Raw genomic sequence first — 22,471 nt, 5'->3', positions numbered from 1 at the left:
AAAAAAATAACTGTAGTAAGAAAAACAAATGAAAAATGCGAACTAATGTAACGTCGTATGGTGAGTTTTTGTTCGTATCGTGGAGCAAAAATATGTTCGAATTTCATGTCGTATCCTGAAAATTTCGTATGCTGGGGCGTTCGTATCCTGAGGTACCACTGTATTTATAATTGAGAATATACTGTAGTACAAATTATATATTTTAAATGAATAATTCTTTTGCTTAATAATACAGTAATTATAAAATAACAGAATAAATAAAGTTGACATTTCTATTTGTTGGTACTTTTTTCTTTTTACGCCCTGTGCGCAATATGCCTTTTAGGGCAGGCCCATTATGGGTTCGACCAGGCCCACAATGGGGCGACCCGATGGTAAGGAACGGGGTCCGACATATCCGAACGGACCGCCCCCGAAAAATTCCTGGAGGTTCTTTGAACTTGTACGGATTCGATCCCGTGTCCCCCAGAGCGGTAGATTGTCACCTAGGCCGTCTATTTGTTGGTACTGTCTACCGTTAAATAAATTTTTTGTAAATATATTATTTAATTTGTCTATTTCCATTCCCAGATTTTACAATTACTTTTAACTTTGCAATATCCACAATAATATATCCGATGAAAAACACTGATGCAAAAAATATATTTTCAAGGAGTTCAACAGATCATTTTTATTTATGAATTAAACAATTCCAGAATATTATCTCCGACCATCAGATTCCAATTATACAGATTTGAAGTGTTTTTCTAGAGCAATTTTTCTTCTTTAATAAAACAAAACAAACAAAAAAAAACACAACACAGTTTTAAGTGACCAGCTGTGCCAACATCTAAATTAACTAACAGTTATGGAAATAGAAATCAGACAGAAGTCTGGGTAGTGTAACCAACAACTCCTGATTATCTGCAAGATAATCAGGAGTTGTGGGTTGAGTCCCATTTGGTCAATTCTTTTCTTTCAGAATATTTTAAATTTAAAACGAATTTAATTATTAAATTTATTAGGAAGGTAGCTTAACCATTTATCTCTAGCCAAACTAATTTGTTCCAGGGGGGACAAAGCTTGGAGACAAATAATTATTTGTTTGGGGTTATCACAGGTAGGCTATTAAATACAATATCGATTGTATGAAAGCATCTCACAGTCCAGGGTGTAAGGTTAATATATAACCTTACACCATGGACTGTGGGAGTTTGGCTAGAGATAGACATCTCAATCACTTTATGATAATAATTTATGGGATATTTTTCTCCATCCCAGGGAGGGACAAATGCCCAGTTTACCTCCCTCTGCCATGCAATTGAAGATGTTATAAGAGTTGTTATATTACAAGACATAAAAGGAAAAGAAATGGCAATTGCTTACAGTATTTGAACTTTGCAAGGAGCAAAGAATAATTCTAGTACTGTTGAAAAGATCACATAATAATCATTTAATATGAAAAATTTTTGATTCTACAATAAGATTCGTTTTCAAAGACTTAGCTTTATGGGTGACCTGTCTGCCGGGCATTGTTCACTCACATTGTTATAATTAAAAGACCATCAAACAGCTTCAAAACAAAGCCGAATTAGAGAGAGGGTTTATAACAACGACGTTATATACGCGAATTGCCGAGCAGAATGAGGAACAAACAGCCAAGGAGGCAGCATTTAATTAAGTCGACTTCGTGCTCGTTTATAATACGCACGCCAATTTTGAAGACCAAAAAAAGTTGCACATTAGAATCGAGAAAATAAATACTAACAGGTATTTTATTAGAAATTATTTTTTATTGTGTGCCAACTACGAGATTTTATTACGTTTATTATGTTAAATTCGAGATTAAAAAAATTATTGAAAATAATCTTTTTTTAAAAAAAAACAATTGAAATCCTTGAAATATTACATCTATGACGTAGAATACGTGACGCAACACGTGACGCATTGCAACGTTCGATGGATTCGAATTCGTTCCATTTCGTATTGCCGGCGCCATCTTGGAATAGAAAGTTTTCCGGAAATTTCCTGGTTATTTTTCCCTCCATCTTGACATTTTTTGTATGAATTTTAATAACGAAAGCTTGCGTAACGTAGGTAACTTAATATTTTTCGATTAGTATTTTATCAAAATTAAATAATTTAATTTAAATTAGATAAGCTTTAAACCTAGATTTGCTGCCTGTAAGGATACCGAATACGTTTTTATAATTTTATTTCTTACAAATTTCTTAGCGATATTTTAGAAAAAAAAAGACTATTTTAACATTTTAAACAAAACATTTGCAATTAGTTAATATTCTGACGTAGAACTTATGACGTAACGCGTGACGCATTTATAACGTTCGACTGATTCGAATTCGTTCCATTTCGTATTCTCCGGCGCCATCTTGAAATAGAAAGTTTCCTGGAAATTGCGAGTTATTTTCTGGATTTAGATTTAAATTTTCATAAAAAATATTTAAGGTTGTTTCCATTCAGCATCGAATTAAATTAATTTATCAGATTACAAATAATATTAGCTTGAATATTGTCTTTCAAAGAGACAATAAATGCACTGTATTAGAAAATTATTTTAATATTTAATTAATCAATCATCTGGATCTTTTCTATTCTTAATAATTAAATTCTTAAATTACCCTAGGAAGAAGTATCATTCTCAAATGTTATTATCCATTTTCCAAAGAGACGTGGAAACATTTTGGAAACTTATTGTGCTCAAAACAATTAAAAAGCAGCAAAACAACAGACAGGTAAGGCGTTTCAATTGTACTATGTTATGATACATTGACGCAGTAAAAAATGGTATATAATACAATATAGAATCTTTATTGCCCAGTTTATGAGTTTATTATTGTAGAATGATGTTTGAAAAGTAATGCTATTCATTCACGAATTTTGGTATTCCGGTGAGAGACAATCTTCTAGAGTCCTCTCTGTCCAATTGTAGATAAAAGATTCATATTAGTCTAATAACATAATCTGTAAAACTAGCAGTTATACTTCTGTGGGGGCCAAGGGGAGAGAAATATATAAAAAAAAAAAACGTATTACCGATAATATGCGATATATATCGTCATCGTCTCCTTTGCCGTTTCGTCTGGCGAAAGAGTGGGGGTATAAACAACCGGAAAAGACGAATCACGCCGGAAATGACAAAATTTGGAAAGCCAGAGCGCTGCAATGCGGTCTGGCGGGAGAGTGGTGGGTATAAACAACCGGACTTGACTATATACACCAACTATGACAAGACTTGGAGTGCCGGAGCGCTGCAATGCGGTCTGGCGGGAGAGTGGTGGGTATAAACAACCGGACTTGACTATATACACCAACTATGACAAGACTTGGAGTGCCGGAGCGCTGCAATGCGGTCTGGCGGGAGAGTGGTGGGTATAAACAACCGGACTTGACTATATACACCAACTATGACAAGACTTGGAGTGCCGGAGCGCTGCAATGCGGTCTGGCGGGAGAGTGGTGGGTATAAACAACCGGACTTGACTATATACACCAACTATGACAAGACTTGGAGTGCCGGAGCGCTGCAATGCGGTCTGGCGGGAGAGTGGTGGGTATAAACAACCGGACTTGACTATATACACCAACTATGACAAGACTTGGAGTGCCGGAGCGCTGCAATGCGGTCTGGCGGGAGAGTGGTGGGTATAAACAACCGGACTTGACTATATACACCAACTATGACAAGACTTGGAGTGCCGGAGCGCTGCAATGCGGTCTGGCGGGAGAGTGGTGGGTATAAACAACCGGACTTGACTATATACACCAACTATGACAAGACTTGGAGTGCCGGAGTGCTTCAATGCGGTCTGGCGGGAGAGTGGAGGGTATAAACAACCAGAAATGACAAATCACACCGGAAATGACAAAATTTGGAGTGCCGGAGCGCTGCAATGCGGTCTGGCGGGAGAGTGGTGGGTATAAACAACCGGACTTGACTATAAACACCAACTATGACAAGACTTGGAGTGCCGGAGTGCTTCAATGCGGTCTGGCGGGAGAGTGGAGGGTATAAACAACTGGAAAGGACAAATTACACCGGTAATGACAAGATTTGTAGTATCGGTGCGCTTCAATGCGGTCTGGCGAAAGAGTGGAGCGCATAAACAACCGGACAGGTCAAAACACACCGGAAATGACAAAATTTGGAATGCTGGATCGCTGCAATGCGGACTCCCTAAGATTTTTTTCTTGGTAAATCTACTAGAGATTGCATTTTATCATCGAGGACCTTTTTTATATATTGATTATTGGAAAAGTGGATGAATTTTAAATGTAATTCAAACCGATTTCATAATATACTATTTTCGGTAGCATTATTTGTATGTAAAGGGTTTGTTGATTAGTGTGGCGGCCGAATAATTGTAACTAGCGCTACATCTGAAAATCCAGGTGGCGCTGGCGCGACGGATATATAAGCATGTGCAGGCCGTCTGCCATACTTTTTTTTTCCCCCGACTTGTCAACTTTTCTCTGGACGCGGTTATTCTCATGTACAAACACGTGGATCCTAACCAACCGTACCGATATTGTAGAACGAGATTTTTATGAACATTATGTAAATTATACGAATGATGATATATATGACTACAGGTTCTATATATATTCTCAGCGAACACATAAACAGTGGTGCGACGAACACCACAATTAGTATTATTTTGATTTTCTTTTATTAAGACCCATTAAAAATATAATAGTCCAAGAAATATTTTTCATTAACAAAAACAGAGTTTTATTTGAAATATTTTGGTTTTGGTTTTATTTTAATTTTACTAATATATTGATTTGTTTTTGGGCAAGTGTTTTAATTAATTAGTTCGTTATCGAAATATAATGGATAAACTTTTAATCGGAGAAGCAGTTGGAGCAATTGCTAGTAGAATTTTAAATTTTCTGGTAAACTGGAAAGTGGACTTTCGGTGAAAAGCTTTTCATTCAATTTTTACTTCAGTAGATATTACATTTCTTTTCTCTTCTTCATTAATAACGTTTAAAATAGATTGTAAAATTTCGAATATTCGAACCTCGTATATAATTGCATTTATTCACGAATACGTAAAAAATTATGTAATTTCAACGCCCACCAATGGCCAAGCAGTTTTCGTTCCGTGAACACTGGGAGTTCGGTCGTGGGTTCATGCCTCCCTCGGACCGGCTGGCCATGTGGAGTTTTCTGGGTCTTCTCCACGTCTATAACGCCTAAATAGTGGCCAGTTTCCCTTAAAAAGACCTCCTGGAAAGCATCTTCTAAGCAGATCGCCAAAGTGTTGCGATGCCATAACTCAAACAAACCACCTGTGTAATTTCATTCTGTGTAAATTTTAATCCAAATTTAATGTAAATTCAACGAAGATATATATATATATATTTTAAATCTTTCCGCCCTGTGGGGACTAATAGGGCCACTTTTAGCGAGCCCATTATGGATTCGGCCATGCCCACAATGGAGGCCTGGTTTTGGTGAGGTACGGAGCTCGACGTATCTGAAGTGACTACCCCCGAAAAATTCTGGGAATTTTTCGTCCCGTCTGGATACGATTCCAGATCCTTCAGAGAAGGTGGGGTGGCCGAGCAGTCAAGGTGGCAGCCTACCGCTCTGGTGAACCCGGGATTGAATCCTGACGGGTCAAGGAAACCCCAGGAATTTTTCGGGGGTGGTCCGTTCGGATATGTCGGGCCCCGTCCCTCACCACCCGGTCGCCCCATTGTGGACCTGGCCGAATTCATAATGGGCCTGCTATAAGAGGCCCTCTTAGTGCCCACAGGGCAGAAAGAGTATAAAAATAAAAAAGATCCTTCAGAGAGGTAGGCTACCACCTTGACTACTCGGCCATTCCTCCATGATATAAAACTTTCTGTATAATAAATTTTATCCTGGATTATTTGTAAATATAATTTTTTATATATAAAAAATTTCAGCTTATAATGTTTAAATTTTGTTCAAAATTTTAAAAAAATTAAAAAAATTTATTTGTTGGCAACAAGAACTAATCCAACAGAGGGTGTACGGTAGACATTTTGCATTTGGTGTAGAGGGACGTTAGTTTCGGCAACGTGAAAGCATTTTTGCAAATATGTTTAAAAAGTTTGTTGTTTATAATTCCAAATAAAATAATTTTATTTTCAATTTACATAATAATGATCTGTAATACTAAATCATTTCAGATTTGACGAAAAGGATCATGTATCTGGAGTAACACAATTAAAGTCGTCTGTTCAAAAAGCCATTAGGAGTAAAATCTTGGAACAGTTTCCATATCTTGAGGATTACATGAATCAGATTTTACCCAAAAAGGAGTCTCTTAGAGTCATCAAATGGTAATTGTATTAACTTAATTAGTATTGTATTTTACTTTTTAAATTCAAATATACAGACAAACAGGTAATGTATTATATAAAACAATTCTCTTCTTGCAAATAGCAGTCGTTAAATTAAATATTTATCCAAAATTTAAATTGTATGAATGAAAGGATTGCTTCTGGAATATTGTAATAGAACAATTACGCCCGTTAATGATGCGGTTGGGACCTTACTGGAGCCGTAGATCATATCTGTAGAAGCAAAAAAGTCATAGGAACCATACCTTTATGTGCGACCTTTTGCAAGATACATCTTACTGTAATGATATCGTGTTTAAAAAATTATTCAGATTCGTAATGGTGGAGTCGAGCAAAAGAACTAATTTTGCCGATTTGAATATCTGTGATGATGGGTATTTTTTGCCATTAAGTTTTGTAAAGATTTTTTTTAATATGGGTTTTACTGTACAAAATCTATAAAAATCGAAATTGCGCTATACTGAATTATTTTTTCTGTTTTCAACAGGTGTTGGCATTTTTCTATTTTAACCTTTAAACTGTGCCAGATAAATTTCCACACAGTTATATTAATTTTTGATGTGAAATTGCTTTAACATAAGTAAAAAAAGTTTTATTACTGGGCTTAATTCATTAATTTCAACTAAAAATGAGAGTATCTGAATGCAAGATTTGAGAACTTTGATTGCAAACAGTTTTGTTATTCCCAAAAATTTATGTTATTGATAGATATTCAAATACTTCTTGGATGAGGTCTTTGAGTTCACAGTAAACAAACTAATATGAGAATCAAAAACTAGCATCTCACTCTGCTATCAAAGTTATTACATGACAGTAATACAGAAAAGTTATTCTGTGATTTAGGTTCTCGGGAAATTTTAATACACTAATTAATTGTTTATTTCAATCTCTTTAATTATTACTTTATAATGGAATATTTAGTAGAAATCAGTTACCAACTTATCTATACAAGACAAATTCGCAGCATTATGTTGCTTTATTCTCACAAACCAATCAATTTCTGGAAACTCATTCTGATTCTTGAATGTTCTCCATTCTTAAAAATATTCAATTCTGCCCTTGGGTAATTCTAACAAAGACTGTCCATATGTCCCTTGTCGTATGACCCTTCATTTCAAATTATTCTCAGAATATGATTTGTCGTGTTCTGCAATGAATGTTATCTAGAGGCAATTTTATTTGTCTAATAGTAGAATCTTAATGTTCTATTTTATTTGGGTTAAGTTACATTCAGGGTTCCTATGCACCTGGAAAATCAAGAAAAGTCAGGGATTATTAGTTAAAAATTGTCAACAAGTCAGGGAATTTGTTTCCTTGGTTGTCTTTTTGATTTTGTTTGCTGTCAGTACAGCTGACCAAGTGTTACTGTCTGCAGGCAGCAAGAAGAATTGTGGTACAACACAACTTATGAAAACAGGGTGCAGAATATTTTCAGGGTTCAAAATTTCCCCAAAATTATAGCACACAAAATATACAAGCATACAACAATATCAATTGTTATTTTTAAATTTTAAAATACTTTTAGATTATTTAGAAACTGCTGTATTTAGAACTGCTGTATTAATTATGTATAAGTTTGAGAGAAAAATCTAACACTCAATCTAATGTTGATAAAAAAAAAAATTTGAATTATTTTAACTTTCTATCTCTTGCAATTTACACTTTCAATTTGAGGGAAGATGTTAATGAACTGATAGGAGAAAATGATAAATAACTTAATATTAATTCAAATGGTATTATTTATTATTTTTCATTTTAATAATTTTGATCACATAACAAAACAATTTCTGATTTCTGAAACTTTTCCCCATTTATTAATATTTTATAAAGTTTGGAAAATTTATTTTAAGGGGAAAATTTAATAAATTTATACTTTTGTGCATGGATTGTACATGCATTTCTAGATGATAAAGCACTAAGCGAAACAGTGTTAAATGAGGTCATTTTAACATGAATAAATAGGGATAGGGAAACATGCGACCAAAAATAAACAAATTTTACTTTAATTTTAAGTTATTTTTATATTAATTTGTTTAATAATATGTGTTAAATAACAAATAAACATGCACACACAAATGTAAAGTTCATTTTTTGTGATGAAGGTCCTGACTTTTCTGAAATTCTTGTTCTTTTGCAATAAAGTCGTAAAGTTTCATTTATCACTTTTTTCTTTCCTTAAGCAAATATCAGTAGCAGAAGATTATGTCCAAAAATGCATCGTTTTGCTTCTGCACTCCTTTCAAAATCTGGATCATTCACTACAATTCGATCAACAATTTCGGTTATCTTACCAAACTTTTACTAAGGAAATCTGTAGAGAAATTTTTGGGTTCTTTGTTTTCAGAAACTCTATTTTCCAGTTTCACATGAATTCCATGTTCTGCTAGTTCTCAAAGGTCGCCATTTGTAAGGCTCTCACTAGAAACCTGCTGTAACTCCTCAATATTCTCTTTGTCTATATCTCCTAGTCCTGCTATATTGATTAGGTTGAGTGCGGTCAACTTAACGATTCAGCAATAGGCTCTTCTCGTTGAGAATGCTTGGATACCTTCAGTTATAACTTCTTCCACACTCTGTTCATGCATTTATCAGTTAATTCTTGCCAAGCAAAATCAACATTTTCTATGGCATTCATGATGATATATTTTTTCCAAAATTGCACAAAAAAAAAAAAAAAAAAAAAAAAAAAAAAANAATGACGTCATAGAGTAACCGTCCAATCATATCTCGAGATACAGAACAATTTTTGTGAAATAAAGCCAAACAGCATGGCACTAGAAAGGAGGAGGTCACAACGGAGACAAGTACGAGAGAAACCAATTAACAAATGCAGAATATACTGTAGAAGATTAAGTGCATTTTTATTTTCTCATTTGGGATTAACTTCTCTAGTTATTTGTTATACAATTGTAGGTGCAATTGCATTTAATCGTTTGGAAATTAACAACGAAGAAGAACTAGTGCTGAAGATGAACAAAGAGAGCCAAAATGTTGTGTTACGTTTATGGGGAGTCACCGTTGCTTTTAATATCTTACACAAACAAAACTGGACCAAATCTGTCGAAGATGAAATTAGAATCTATCAGGGTAAGTTAGTAGAAGCTGTCAAAGGTGGTTACGATGCTCAAGAAAATGGAAGAAATCAGTGGTCGTTACCGGGTGCGTTTCTCTACTGTCTTACGGTCATCACTACGATAGGTAAGTAACGTGTAGAATGATTTAAATTGATTAGAAATAAAAATTTATACATTAATTTCTAAGAATAAACATTGTGTGAAACTCTTAACAAATTTTAAAATAACAGAAAAGTTATTTTTAGTCATCCCTATACGACTTCCAAGGGCGGAAACCTCCCACGCGCGCATTGTAAATAATAACTACGATGTCACTTGACTGATATTTTAAATATAAACTTTAAAACTTTTAGAACGATAAAGTATATTTTTAATTATTCTAATTAATTGCAACTGGTACTTAAAGTATAAGTGTAGTGAAGTCATTACTCGTGATGTAAAAAATGCTAGGATTTGTCCTTTGCTAACATGCTATTTCTTCTTTATTAATTTGCTAAATAATTCAAAAGTACAATTTCTATAATGGTAAGAGAGAAAATACAAGCTGCAAATTAAATAAATTTTAGTACCTTCTGGAATAAAAGAACTGGCCCGAGACGGGGTTTGAACCCGCAACCTCCGCTTGCCGTGTGGTGCGCTTGCCAGTTAGGCCACCCGGATCCCGAGTGAGTCTTCGCTTCCAGAAGTATATTAGATTAGATATAACCTTACATGGTTAAATACATCACTGACTGGGGATGACTCCATTGCCCACGACCCCAATGGCACTCAGCCAGCTAACGTAACACCCGGCGAGGTATATATATATAATAATAATATATAAAAGAGTATAATGACTCCTAGAACTAAGCCATTTTTCAGTTTATTGGATCAGTATTAATTTTCCTTTATCTGGTTGTGTTTGACAAATTTTTTAAATATTTTGTGATTCAAAATTTATAAATGTATGTAAATAAGTGTAATTTAGAGGAGTCAAATTTTACTAGCAAGTTAAATATTTTCTGTCTTCAAACTTACAATAAATCCATTTAGTATTTTAAAAATAATTTAATGCTTTTTAGATAAAAATTTGAAATTAACAGAGTTTCCTTTAAATTTAATAGAATCTAATTAGTTTAAAAAGACTATAAAATATTTCTATAATCTTTTATTCAAATATTATTGTTTACATAATTGGATTTTTATATATTTCATTACAAAAAAAGATTAATTTTAGATTTTTACAGTCATGATCATATTGAGATCCTTGTAAATGCAAGTGGTGAATTACTGTTTTTTCGTCAACGTGAAGGACCTTATATACCATGTTTAAGGCTTCTTCATAGATGTAAGTTATCTTATTACTATTTATAAGTTTAAAGATATTTTAAATTTTTATAATGTTTCATGTTTATGTTTCATATTTTTATGTTTTTCCTTTATTCTTTGGGCACTAAGATGTCCTTTCTATCATAACCTCATTGCTAAGTCCACATTGATGTTTCCAGATGGTGAGGGATGGGGCCCAACATATCATGAATGGAATACCCCAAAAAATATTTGGGTTTTTGATCTGATAAGATTTATTTCCAGGATACACAGTGATATGGTGGGCATCCTATTTACAAGAAAAAATATTAAAGGAATATTTATATTTCTTTACTGATATTTAAGAAGTATTTTCTAGAATTTAGAAGTAAGATATTAAAATGAAAATGTTATGTAATTTAAGATTAGTTAATGCTTCCATTTTACTTTAAGAACTGTTTTCAAATGATAACACATTAAATATTTGTAAATATTAGAAAGTTAGTAAAATATCCCCTATTTTGAACAAAATGGAGAAAATCTGATCTGAATAATGTATAATTGAATGCCAAATAAAAATCATTTAACATACATCATATAATTACTCTAAGAAATCACTTTTATAACCTGCAGATATGATTGTTTTTATTATCCTCTCCCAACTCAATCTCACCAATCCCCCATTCTCTCAAAAGTCCAAGCAATGCCAGGCACACATAGCTAGTTTAATATAAATGTATACATGTATACAGATGTTATATATTTTTAATATAATTTAGAACATACTGTAAATTGAGTTTGTTTTAAGATTGTTTAATAAATAATTTATATTATTTAATAAAATATAAAAATGTATATAATAGTTTATTTGATAAAAATACATTTACAATGTTTAATTATATCTAGTGAAGTTATTAAACTAGTTGATAAAAGATTTAAAATATAAATATGTTTTAATATTTATTTAGATCCATTTATGTGTCCTTGGGAACAAGTGGATAAAGGAGCAATTCGTTTCGTTTTAAGTGGTGCTAATATAATGTGTCCTGGTCTTACGTCTCCTGGAGCTAAAATGATTTCAGTGCCAAAAGGAACAGTTGTTGTATCCTTTAAAATTTTGTTTTTTTTTTTTTTTTAAATTAAGATAGACTTATCTAAATAACAAATAAAATGTGAAATATTTTAATATATAAAAAGTTAATAAAAAAAAAAGCTATTTTAAATATTATAGCTTCTGAACAACTGGTTATTTATTTATTTATCATAACTATTTTGTAAATAATAATAGTCAACTATATAAAGAAAAAGTTGCATATTTATACAAATTTGATACAATTTTTTAAAAACAGAAAAATAAATGTGTGTCGGTATCATTTAAGAATTAATGTATAAACAACAATAATAGTGATAAATACACATCAAATATTTGTACAATTATCATTATCCATTTACAGAAATATTTAACTGAAGGAAAATTTCTGTGTTTGTTGCAACTATTTCAGTAAGTTAAACATAAACTGAATATATACTATGTAAGTTTATAATAACTTATCATAACAAACATTTAATAAAAATTTGAATATAAATGTGAAATTATGATGATGATTGTGCAACTATTTATTGGACATACTAAAAATTTCAACCAATATAATTCAGTCTTTTATAGCATTTGTTTAAAGTAAAATAAACGTGGTTGCTGATTCAAAATTAAATTTTACAATGAAGAGTCTCATTGCAAAGAAAAAAACTCAATAACCAAGTGATAAGTGAGAAATAATTAATATTCACAGAAAATGTCATTATAAATCATGACAACTATATAGGCATATACAGTAGATCCCCCTATAAAACCGTTTCCTATAGTTATGATTCCTATAAAAATTGTGGCATTATCCGTAAACAACGGTAAAAATAACTCCTATAATACGTAAAACGTCATCGGGCAGCCGAACTACTTACCCGCCGTCCGTAGCGCCACGCTACGGAGAGATTTCTATCGTCTGGACAGTATTATATAAATTATATATAAATTAGGTACTGTACATATAATTATATATTAATTATATATAAATTAGGTACTGTATATATAATTATATATTAACTTAATTTATTGTAACTTTATTATAATTAAATATATATTTTTCGCCGTCTAGCGTCACGCTACGGCGAGTTAGGCGACCTATCGTCTGTTTAGTACTGTAATTTTATACATTTCTTGTGAAAGAAACATTTCTTATTTAACGGCCATAAAAATTATTTATATTAATGATGTCTCCAAAGGTCAACGAAGTTTTCGCAGAAAAATAATATCAGAAATCGCGGCCGCAATTTGATGCGCTGTTCCGCGACGAAACCAAGCTTTAGCAACGAGCGTAGTCAAAGGGTACACACTCGGTAAGTAATCCTACAATTTTTTGTTTATAACGTAGTTTATACGGATTATTTTCAAAAAAATATACGTATTTTGGAAATGTTGAGTCGAATTAGTCTAGAATCGATTAATTTTATGAAAGAAAACCTTTCAAACAGCCGTAGTCCGTAAACTATGATTCCTACAAAATTGATTCATAAAGAACGGAACGTATCTACCGTCTTATAGGGGGATCTACTGTATATCGTTCATAACATGCTTGGAAATCTGTAAAAGAAATGATATGGTTTTTAAGCATTTACATATGGATATGAAAAAAAAAATTAATTTATATAAAGTATTTATATAATCTTTGAATGACTGTGAATAATTATTTAATAAATCAAATTAATAATCTGAGTTTCTGTACTTGGAAAGAGCCAGAAACATCATGTTATTATCTACAGAGACTCAGACTCATTTTCAAGATTGGGAAGACAGATTGTCTTCCCCAACCTTGAAAATGACTAATTTGCAAGAAAAGTCTTTCCTGGAACAAACTATTTGTATCATTGTTCAAGCTTGGAATTAATAATTTAAAATTTTCTGCTGTTTTATCATTTTTTTTAGTTTATTTTCTTATTTATATTACATATTAATTTAGAGATGTTGCTCAAGATTACATAAATGTTTGCATAGAAATCAATCATATTTGATTATAGAGGCCATCATCTTGATGATGAGGTTATATTCAAGTGTTTTAAGTATAGTTTGGATAATTCTGTTTTCTATTTCAGTTGTGTTAACTCCTATAAAGCATTGTTATTGAAAAAAATAAAGTATTTTAAAATTGATAAAAATACAAGATTAACAAATTTATAGTGAAAATAATAAAAAATTTAAAATATTTATTACAGAATATAAATATATAATTCATTATTTATTATTGTTGTCATGAAAAGTTTATATTTTAATTCTGAGAAAATAATCCTTGATTAATTATCAGGCAATAATGGCAGAAGGTAAACAGCATGCATTGGCAGTAGGTATTACTTCAATGTCTACTGATGATATGTAAGTATTCTTTTAATTTAAATAAAATAATAATAATTAATCTGTATATATTTGTATGTAGAGTGATGATGCTTATATATTTTTAACCAGTTCATTCAAGCTATATCATGAAATTTTGTATTGTTAGAAACCTGATGTCCTTAAAATGATTTCTCAACTCTCTTTTTTCTTACTCAAAATGGAGACTATAAAGTTATATAAATAATATAAACATTATTTGTATTGATTGTTGTTTAAGTTAAACATAATTGTTTTAATTGACTATGGACGTTAGTCAATTCTGTCATGGATTCAGTCACACTATAAATCGTTTATGATGATATCATAAATATATCATAATCCACCAATCACATTATAATTAAAATATTTTTGCATAATTCATAAAGTCATGTCATCTACAACAACATTATCATAACTTATTGGGCTGCAATTTGAAAAAAATTGAAGGCCTATAAATTCCCACTGTTGTTCATCTGTCCTTCTTTAATCTTGAGAATGGAGTTAGACAGCTGAAACTTGAGACCAGATATGGAAAGCTTACGGGCAGCAGGCCCTAATTAACTGTACGAACTACCCGTTTTCACTGGAAGTCACGTGAAATAAATTCAAAATTTTTCTCCTGAAAGCAGTTAGTTAGATGACTGGCATGACTATTGCTAATAGAAAAAGTATGATGTACATTACAGGGACAAGACACAACAAATTTGAGGTTATGAGCAAATATTTTAAATTTATTTAATTTAAAATATAATTAAAAATTGCAATAATAAATAATTGCATGTTATATATAGCAAACAATTTNATCAAGTAATATGATGTTTACTATTACTGGGTGTTGTCTCAACCAGGAAACTTAAGCATTTACATATGGATATGAAAAAAAAAATTAATTTATATAAAGTATTTATATAATCTTTGAATGACTGTGAATAATTATTTAATAAATCAAATTAATAATCTGAGTTTCTGTACTTGGAAAGAGCCAGAAACATCATGTTATTATCTACAGAGACTCAGACTCATTTTCAAGATTGGGAAGACAGATTGTCTTCCCCAACCTTGAAAATGACTAATTTGCAAGAAAAGTCTTTCCTGGAACAAACTATTTGTATCATTGTTCAAGCTTGGAATTAATAATTTAAAATTTTCTGCTGTTTTATCATTTTTTTTAGTTTATTTTCTTATTTATATTACATATTAATTTAGAGATGTTGCTCAAGATTACATAAATGTTTGCATAGAAATCAATCATATTTGATTATAGAGGCCATCATCTTGATGATGAGGTTATATTCAAGTGTTTTAAGTATAGTTTGGATAATTCTGTTTTCTATTTCAGTTGTGTTAACTCCTATAAAGCATTGTTATTGAAAAAAATAAAGTATTTTAAAATTGATAAAAATACAAGATTAACAAATTTATAGTGAAAATAATAAAAAATTTAAAATATTTATTACAGAATATAAATATATAATTCATTATTTATTATTGTTGTCATGAAAAGTTTATATTTTAATTCTGAGAAAATAATCCTTGATTAATTATCAGGCAATAATGGCAGAAGGTAAACAGCATGCATTGGCAGTAGGTATTACTTCAATGTCTACTGATGATATGTAAGTATTCTTTTAATTTAAATAAAATAATAATAATTAATCTGTATATATTTGTATGTAGAGTGATGATGCTTATATATTTTTAACCAGTTCATTCAAGCTATATCATGAAATTTTGTATTGTTAGAAACCTGATGTCCTTAAAATGATTTCTCAACTCTCTTTTTTCTTACTCAAAATGGAGACTATAAAGTTATATAAATAATATAAACATTATTTGTATTGATTGTTGTTTAAGTTAAACATAATTGTTTTAATTGACTATGGACGTTAGTCAATTCTGTCATGGATTCAGTCACACTATAAATCGTTTATGATGATATCATAAATATATCATAATCCACCAATCACATTATAATTAAAATATTTTTGCATAATTCATAAAGTCATGTCATCTACAACAACATTATCATAACTTATTGGGCTGCAATTTGAAAAAAATTGAAGGCCTATAAATTCCCACTGTTGTTCATCTGTCCTTCTTTAATCTTGAGAATGGAGTTAGACAGCTGAAACTTGAGACCAGATATGGAAAGCTTACGGGCAGCAGGCCCTAATTAACTGTACGAACTACCCGTTTTCACTGGAAGTCACGTGAAATAAATTCAAAATTTTTCTCCTGAAAGCAGTTAGTTAGATGACTGGCATGACTATTGCTAATAGAAAAAGTATGATGTACATTACAGGGACAAGACACAACAAATTTGAGGTTATGAGCAAATATTTTAAATTTATTTAATTTAAAATATAATTAAAAATTGCAATAATAAATAATTGCATGTTATATATAGCAAACAATTTTTTGATCAGATTTAATAGTGAGAGCATCACCCAGATTAAGAAATACAGTAAGACCTCGCTTAACACGGGGGATGCTTTCCTTGACAACAAAGTGCTAAGCGAAACAGTGTTAAACGAGGTCATTTTAACACAGAGTAAATAGGGATAGGGGAAAATGCAACCAAAAATAAACAAATTTTACTTTAATTTTAAGTTATTTTTATATTAATTTGTTTAATAATATATGTTAAATAACAAATAAACATATGCACACACAAATGTAAAGTTCATTTTTTTGTGATGAAGGTCCTGACTTTTCTGAAATTCTTGTTCTTTTGCAATAAAGTCGTGAAGTTTCATTTGTCACTTTTTTCTTTCCTTAAGCAAATATCAGTAGCAAAAGATTGCATCCAAAATGCCTTGTTTTGCTTCTGCACTCCTTTCAAAATCTGGATTATTCACTACAATTTGATCAATGATTTCGGTTATGTTACCAAACTTTTACTAAGGAAATCTATAGAGAAATTTTTTGGGTTCTTTGTTTTCAGAATCTCTATTTTCCAGTTTCACATGAATTCCATGTTCTGCCAGTTCTCGAAGGTCGTCATTGGCAAGGCTTTCACTAGAAACCTGCTGTAACTCCTCAATATTCTCTTTGTCTATATCTCCTAGTCCTGCTATATTGATTAGGTTGAGTGTGGTTAACCTAACAATACAGTGATAGGCTCTTCTAGTTGAGAATTCTTGAATACCTTCAGCCATAACTTCTCCCACACTTTGTTTGTGCATTTATCAGTTAACTCTTGCCAAGCGAAGTCGATATTTCCTTTGGCATCCATGATGTTATATTTTTTCCAAAATTGCACCAAACAAATGTAGATTTAAAGAAAGTACACTTTTTGTCACCTATTTCTGATTGGTTTGTGTTTACAAATAATCGTATTATATATGAATCAATAAAATGTTGCAATAATTTGAATCGGTGTAAATTTGGAGTGTTTTTTTAGGCTTCAAGCAGACTGCGTTATATTGAATCAGCATTAAGCGGGGTATTAATGTATTTAGATAAACCAGATAAAATTGTAATTATGTAGATTGGCGTAAAAAAAATTCTGAACTTTATGTAAGAGCATATTTGTATCTAATACAAAGCATCTAATAGCATGAAGATTGAATGTGAAACATTTAACGAACATGTTTGATATTCCTAATAAATATTATCCAGATCTTTATAAATTATTTTATTTAAACATATTGTTTATAAAATATTAATGAACATCTGGGTTAAAAAATTTTGGAAAAGTTCTGAAATTTGGCTTGAGTACATACATTAATGGTAAGGTTTACATCAAGTAATATGATGTTTACTATTACTGGGTGTTGTCTCAACCAGGTAACTTAGCAAGTTTATATCCCTATATACAGACTAAGATGTCTTGAGAAATTTGTTTATACTGCATCTCCACAAAGTATACAATATAGCATCATCTGCAAAGTTGAAGCTGTTCTTTCCATTGGAAGATGCTGAACCTCTCAAAAGATGTATAGCTTCATTAAGACAATATGCACCATCATTCCAATGTTTCTGGTAATGCCATCTTTGAAGATGAAAAGTTACTGCCAAGTGGAATTTTTTTGGCCAGACCTTTAAACAAATGAAAGCTATGGCAAACTTTTGAAGCTTTTATTAAAAGAAGCAAATATACAAATATTTTTAGTGGAACCATTCTTTCCAGGACTTTTTCTGAGAACAATTTACTTTCTTTTTTTTTTTTTTTAGTGCAATCTTTGTTCCAAAAAAGATCATTCATTCTACTTGCAATAATATATTTTAATTATCTTTGAATGACTGTGAATAATTATTTAATAATTATCAGTCAATATAAATAATAATAATATATTATTATACAATATTAAATTATTATTTTAAGTTTAAATCAATTTACAGTGGGTGATCGGTTAATGAACAGTTTGGACAACAAACACCTCACAGAACAAACACAAGAAGCAATGCTGCGTTTAAGATTTGTAAAACTATATTTTAATGGCATCTATACGTGGTTTATGGAACGAGACTTTCACAGTTGTATACATAACCTTTTTTGCACTAGTTAATTTCTGTTCTCTGAATTTTTGTTAATTGTTTTTCTGAACTTTTTATTTAAAAAACATATTATTATGGGACCTAAAAAGAGTGGAGTGTCAAGAACTGTGTTCACTACAGAAATTAAGCAACAGATAATAGCCAAGGCAGAATATATCTGATATTGTAGGCAGATGACTTTAACAAGTCTATAGTAAATAAATCTTAGCTAAGAAAGATACAATCAAAAAGAAGAGCTGATAAAGGAGTAACAAAAATCACACCTGAGAAACAAAGATGTGCCATCCATGAAAAAATGGAGAGATTGCTTTTAGTTTGCTATTACATGTTATTACATGTAAATGAATATAGTAAGAAAGTATATAATTTTTATTTTTTTTTATTTTGTGGGTCTCCAGAATGAATCAATCAAATTCCCACAAAAATCTATGATAAATTCATAATCGGTTAACGAACAATTCAGATAGCGAACATAGTCTTGGAACAGATTATGTTCATTAACCAATCACCCACTGTATAGTTTACTTTGCTTATATTAAACTTTTCAGGTTAAATAGTTGTTTTATTTATAAATTTTGAAGTGAAATATTTGCAATATTATATAAAAATATTTTAAAACTTTATTTTCAGATTAAAAATTAATAAAGGAATAGGTGTTGAAAATGTCCACTATCTAAATGATGGATTATGGCAGATGAAACCAGTAAAATAATTATTATAACAAATTTGATAGTAAAAAAATATAAACTCTTTTGCTAAATTAACATCAAACTATACTGAAAAATAAAATTTTGTTACTTCCATGTGACTATGTATTTTTAAATAGAAAAACTTTGTTTAAACATTTGTATTGGAAGAAAATACAAAATTGATTTACAAAAATTAAGTAAAACTTTAATTATAAGTTTTTTTTAACTGATTTTTAAAACAATGTGTTCCTTATTATGAATGTTGTTATTTATATTTGGAAATTATTCAAAGTGATTGAAGAATATTATAAAAAAATTATCAAAAGCAATTTAAATAAGAATTCATTTGAATTTTGTGTGAATTATTTATCATTGATGGCTGCAGATGCTAATTGATATAGATCACGTCATGTTTATTGCTTGTAAAATGAAAACAGAAGAATGATTCAAAAGTGATTACTGAAAATAAATTATTGATTTTGGAACTATTTTTGTACTTCATGAGGGTTGATTGATAAATAAGATTTCCTATTGCAGCATTCTATGAAGTGTAGGAAGGGAAACATGAGGCCTATTACACCAGTGGTTCCTACACTGTGGTCTACACAGCTCCAGATGGTGATTTTAATATATAATATACAAATTTATCACATTGTTATATCTTAATGACATTTTTGAAGAATAAAAGTTGGTTTTTATAAAATTTTATAATTTATTTATTATGTTGTTTTAAGAAAAATTTTCAAAAACTATCAAAAAAACAATATAAGATACCACAGATACTTAGCTTTTAGTCAATAAAAAATAATGACAACAGCTGAAAATATTGTCTGCCAAAATATAAAATTTATAAAAGGGTCTGCAACATTTCAAAGTTTTGGAACCACTATAGTTTAGTAGCTCTGAGTGTCTAGTCTCTTTGCAAGAAGTCTCGCATCATTGTGTTGCATCCGTGTATAACAGTCAAAGTTAAACATGATTTCACATTCTTCATTGTATGAAGTGATTTAATTTTTAGCATTGAAAGGATTTGCAGAAAGAAACACTCAGTTTGGTAAAGTATTTCAAAATTTTATGAAATTTCACAATACTGGTTGAGACAACACCCAGTAATAGTAACATCATATTACTTGATGTAAACCTTACCATTAATGCATGTAATCGAGCCAAAGAAAGTCCAAAGAAATTTTATGAGCATTCTAGAATAAGGCAGGAAAGAACTGCCTTTTTCTTATGATACAATAACACAAGACTGTGTTATAATGAGGAAACAGTAAAAATACTTAAGAACAAAATTAGATCCTGTACTCCCGTTATAACTATGCTATCATTAAATTTCCAATTGTTCCTAAGACTAAAGATACTGATCACAATATTCTATCTCTTCTCAAACTAATTTCACAAAAATGGAGACCTTATTTTTCAACCAACCCTTGAATTTTTAACTTAAATGTAAATGTATATATCCTTTAATTAAAAAATAACTGCAGTAACTCAAAGTTTCAGCTTTGAAAAAAGCTTTACCATCATACATGATTGAACATTTTCAAATTTATATTGTATAAAATGCTCATATAAATTTGAAGATGGTTGTCATTTTGTATTACAGTATTCATGTCATATTTCATTAATCATTAAAACAGATGGAACTTAAAGAATTTAGACACTCCAAGTTTAATGGAGATTCAGACTTTATGAATTAAATTTATAAACTTATGATTATCTAAGATAATATGGACTGAAGATACTTTAGATATTTAGTAAATTATTGAATAAACTAGATTTATAAACTTTTTAAGTTGGACCTACTTACTAAGCATAATTTCTTTTAAGTTATACTTAATTTCAAAGGAAATTATAATTTATAGTAACTTTTAACACCACAGCAAAACGCTATAATTTAATAGTAGTATATTTTTTTGCTACAATGAAAAACCAATAATAAATATTGTATATTTGGTTAATATTAATACAAAGTGAAATGTTTTCTTTCCAAGCAAATTTGAATTATTTTTTATAAGTTTATTGAAAATGTTTCATATTCCATAAAGATCTGAATGAATTTTCCATTATATGTTAAAAGTATATAATTGAGATTTTTACATTAATTTCTCCGAGTGTCTCAAGATGTCACTGATTGAGTGCAAATTAAAATTATTCCTTATTCTGCGTCAAATTGCCCAAAGAACAATAGATTAAAGCATGGCCTACATTATAGGCATCTACAGTGAATAATTTCTTAGTTTTAGATGTTCTCTGACAGAGGTCACTATTATGGACATTTAAGTGTATCATTATACTTTTTCAATGAAAAAACAATTACAATAAAAAGCAGTACACTTTTTTAAAATTAAAAATAGTCATACATATTTATGATAAAATTCTTATGACTTAACTCAAAAATAGATATTTAGATTATTTACTGATACACCTAATAATTTGTTATAAATAAGGGTTAAAACTGTCAAATAATTAAAATAAGTTTCTACTTATGATACACTTTTTGTATATACTTGAGCACTATGTTGGCCTTTCTTTATTGCTAGACTTATTACACCATCACTGGACAGTGCAATAAGTCTAGCAATAAAGGCCAACATAGTGCTCACAAGTATATAAAATAAGTTTAACAAAAATTAAACAGAATATTTAACACATTAAAGATCAAATTTTATCTAAATGAATTGAAAATTACACATTTTCATTTAAAAATAAAGAAATATTTAATGCTTTTAAACTTTATGTATTATTAAAATAGTATGTCTGCATACTGGATTTAGTAATAATAATAATAATAATAATAAACTATACTATCATGTAGTAGCACCTATATTTATTGCCATAAAAAAACTATAATAAAACATCTGCTGTAAGTCATAACTAAACTGATGTAGTAAAGATGTTTTTCTGTGATGTATATAACATATAATACCATCTTGCTTATCAGGATTAGGTTAATTTTAAAACTTTTCTACTTGATGGTTTACATTTTAATTTGTGTCAGGTAAATCACTAGAATTTTCCAGTTTTTAAAATATGGTTTAATAAATTTAGTAAGTAAAAGTAAACAAGATTCTTTGTATGTCTGGCATTATTAAAAATATGCAGGACATTTGAATACAGTATATCATTTTCCATCATAAAAGGAAGAAGAATTTCAG

The 22,471-nt window shown here is 30.2% G+C and overlaps 2 protein-coding genes across 3 annotated transcripts; both read left to right on the top strand.

Moving 5' to 3' along the window:
- Positions 1–2,623: 2,623 nt before the first annotated feature.
- Positions 2,624–19,464, top strand: LOC111625268 (malignant T-cell-amplified sequence 1-A-like). 2 transcript variants are annotated; one of them, XM_023368378.1, is made up of 6 exons: positions 2,624–2,732; positions 6,163–6,315; positions 10,637–10,737; positions 11,666–11,799; positions 14,054–14,121; positions 19,252–19,464. In XM_023368378.1, exons 2-6 carry the CDS (start codon positions 6,269–6,271, stop codon positions 19,331–19,333), a joined length of 432 nt encoding a protein of 143 aa, XP_023224146.1. In that variant the 5' UTR covers positions 2,624–2,732; positions 6,163–6,268; the 3' UTR covers positions 19,334–19,464. The 2 variants fall into 2 exon arrangements, with proteins under 2 accessions (XP_023224146.1, XP_023224139.1); XM_023368371.1 differs by lacking the exon at positions 2,624–2,732 and adding an exon at positions 5,979–6,082 and having other exon boundaries at positions 19,252–19,462.
- Positions 9,101–9,821, top strand: LOC111625280. Its single transcript, XM_023368388.1, has one exon. The coding sequence runs from the start codon at positions 9,105–9,107 to the stop codon at positions 9,540–9,542; it is 438 nt and encodes a 145-aa protein (XP_023224156.1). The 5' UTR covers positions 9,101–9,104; the 3' UTR covers positions 9,543–9,821.
- Positions 19,465–22,471: the final 3,007 nt, after the last annotated feature.

Source organism: Centruroides sculpturatus, unplaced genomic scaffold, assembly GCF_000671375.1.
Source record: "Centruroides sculpturatus isolate CEXI.00-Female unplaced genomic scaffold, Cexi_2.0 scaffold77, whole genome shotgun sequence".
NCBI classification, from domain to species: domain Eukaryota; kingdom Metazoa; phylum Arthropoda; class Arachnida; order Scorpiones; family Buthidae; genus Centruroides; species Centruroides sculpturatus.
This window is presented reverse-complemented; position numbering and strand designations above follow the sequence as displayed.